Source organism: Aplysia californica, unplaced genomic scaffold, assembly GCF_000002075.1.
Source record: "Aplysia californica isolate F4 #8 unplaced genomic scaffold, AplCal3.0 scaffold01205, whole genome shotgun sequence".
Taxonomy (NCBI): domain Eukaryota; kingdom Metazoa; phylum Mollusca; class Gastropoda; order Aplysiida; family Aplysiidae; genus Aplysia; species Aplysia californica.
The window spans coordinates 11,441-14,604 of NW_004798475.1; the positions used below are offsets into that span (position 1 = coordinate 11,441).

Consider the following 3,164-nt stretch of genomic DNA (forward strand, 5'->3'; position numbering starts at 1 on the left):
CCCTGACCCAATTTTTAAAAAATCCAATAAAAATTTCCCAAAAGGTCTGAAAAGGTCGGTTTCTTCCATCTCATTATTCTAACAAGTGCCTCATATCACTATGCCTAACAAATATACGTCTTTTACGTACAGGTTGGTAGCTACATGTCGACCTGTCACACAGACTACCATAGTGACCATCACCCTTACCGTGGTGCGACATTTACCCTCGCTTTGTGTATCATCATACACGCTGTGGCAGGCACGCTCTCTCTCCCACACACGCCTGACCCACATAAGGGTACACACCACTAGCTCTCAAATAACACACGCTGGATTTCAGACACGACAGAACTGCACAAAGGGTGCTTAATTTTGTTGTTGTCATTTTTAACACTTTGCAGTCACACAGCCAGCAGTAAAAAATACCCCATGTGGTCACCCAGCCAGGAGAGTGACTGCAACAGACTTATCGGGCCTGGCGCAGTAAATCAATTAAATGTCAGTAAATCAATTAAATGTCGTTGCTATCGACTCAGTTAAATTAATTAAAAGATACAGGTGTTTTTACATAACTATTGACACAATTTAGATCATTTAGGGACTAGCACAGGCTGAGAGGGACATGAGATAGTCAATAAAAATCTCAACACTGTAAGGAAATGCCCGTCTCAACACTGTACTGTAAGGTTACTTAAGGTATGGTACCTCCAAATTGAACGTCCATCTCAGATAGGACCAATCCAAACAGGTGGAACGCATAATAAACTCCCAATATGATCTCCGATATAAGACAAATCCGAAAGAGTGAAGATCCTTAAAAACTCCCCAATACAACCCCAGGTTCAGCTGATGTCCAGTTGAGGATTTGAACCAGGGACGGCCATCCGTTCTGTAGACCAGCATGATGCTGACTGAGAAAGCAGTACACCTCACAACAGCGCGTGTCTCAGCGTGAAGCAGCTCATCATCATCCACTGACAGACATCTGCGACAGACATCTGCGACAGACATCAGCGACAGATAGTCATCTACGATCACGGTTTGCCATTCATTCCTTTGCTCGGACGCTTTCGAAAAAAGCAACATTGCCCTGATCTTTCCCTATTACCCGTCTGTTTAGGCTCTCCATGTAAGTCGCTCTGGACCAGCCCAAATGGAGCGAGTCTTTGCGAAATGAAACGCAGCTACGTTCACAAAACCCAACAGTGCTATCACTCAGAACTTCTTGATGATCTCCTGCAACGCCGAATAGGTTCCCGTGAAAAACCCGATGATCCCGAAAAGAAAGATGAGACCGTTCTTGAGCCATAAATAGAACGGCAGACGCTCCCCCTCGCCCAACTGGGTGAGAATTTCGATGGTGGCGGGCAGGATGAGAGCTAGCGAGGTACTAGCGAAGGCTCCAATCAGGGAGATCAGAAGATCCAGGTGGGGTATCACCGCCGCAAAACCGACTGAAATACAACAGAACAAATATGAGGGGAATGTAGAAGCAGTTGGTGTCACATACATACACATATATAAACATACACAAACACACATATATATAAACATACACAAACACACACATATATATATAAACATACACAAACATAAATATAAACATACACACGCACACAAATAAACATACACACGCACACATATATGTATATTCATATAAACATAAACACACATAAACACACACACACAAACATGTAGAAACACACACATACACACACACACTTACATACAAATACACACATATAAACACACACAAATACACACATACACACACACATAGACACATACACACACGCACATGCGTGTGCGCACACACATACATGATACACATAAACACACACAAACACACACACATACACACACACTTACACACACACACTTACACAAACACACAAACCCAAACACACACATATACACAACTTACAGGTGATAATAACCAGAAAGATCCGGAAGGGGAACTCCCCGTACTTCCGAATCCAGCGGTTGCGAAACCGTTGCTTGAGTACGGGCCACATGATATTGACCGGAACGTAGAACTGCAGGTTGTACGAGATGAAGATGGCCAGGGCAAACATCAGCTTGACCGATAGATACAACCTGGGGAGAGAAAGGGGGGGAGGGATACAATTTCATTGACAAGCACCACTGCATGAGTAGGGAAAAAACATTTTGAAAGAAGTAGAAAAGGCAGACTACATCAAAGAACAACACCTGTTGGGGTGGGGGGGGGGCATCAAATCTTATTAACAAGCACCACTGCATGCGTAAGGCAAAAACATTTTAACAAGAAGTAGAAGAGGCAGACTTCCTCAAAGAACAGCAGCACAAAAACCTGTAGGAAATCAACAACACTGAAAAGAAGCAGAAAAAATAACAAAGCATAGTAAACTAGAATGGCCATCAGCGAGAAAATGGGGATATCACAAAATGGGGATATTACAGAATGGGGATATCACAAAATGGGGATATTACAGAATGGGGATATTACAAAATGGGGATATTACAGAATGGGGATATTACAAAATGGGGATATTACAGAAAAGATCAGAACAAGTAGAGTGCCAATTAATTTCCAACCCAAAAAAAAAAAGAGAACAGACCACCGCAAAACATCTGCCTGCTGCCCGCCACACCACAAGCCAACAACTCTTATTGTGGCAAGTGTTTTACGGCGCTGGCAACTGCATAAGGTCCTATTAGTGTGCAGGACACATTAAACATTTTCACTTTGGAAAGAATTAATTTTAAATTTTGCTCATGTAGCAGCCAGAGCCTTAGTTTTTTAAAATTGATTTTGGACTACCCAGTGATCTTTAATGTGCACAACTTGCACACGAGACCTCCGAGATTTTTCGCCCTTACCCAAGGAGGCTAGGCGTAGATCTTTCCAAACATAAAATAAGGGGTGTGGCTGAAAGAGAGCAGTAAAAAGGAGCCACAGAATAGCAGTAGGAAGGCTGAAGAAAGAGTTAGGAACCTAGAGGAGGGGGCAAAGGAGATGATGGGGGTGGGGGCAAAAAGTGGAGACGAAAGCAGACAACAGAACATTGTTAGAAAACAGCAACGGAGGAGGTGAAAGAAGACAATTTTTTAGAAGAAAAGTTTCCGTCATCAGGTTTCAAACCCAGGACCTACTGAATGAGAGGTGAACAACGTAACCTCTCGACCCCGAAAGCCCCGCC

The 3,164-nt window shown here is 43.2% G+C and overlaps 1 protein-coding gene across 1 annotated transcript in view; it reads right to left on the bottom strand.

Moving 5' to 3' along the window:
• Positions 1 to 22: 22 nt before the first annotated feature.
• The window catches only part of LOC101856234 (proton-coupled amino acid transporter 4), a gene marked incomplete in the record, with an annotated part of 12,303 nt that continues 9,161 nt past the window's right edge, over positions 23 to 3,164 (bottom strand). Inside the window, 2 exon segments of the mRNA XM_013090291.2 lie at positions 23 to 1,436; positions 1,907 to 2,079. Of these exon segments, the coding sequence (XP_012945745.2) occupies positions 1,198 to 1,436; positions 1,907 to 2,079 (412 nt within the window).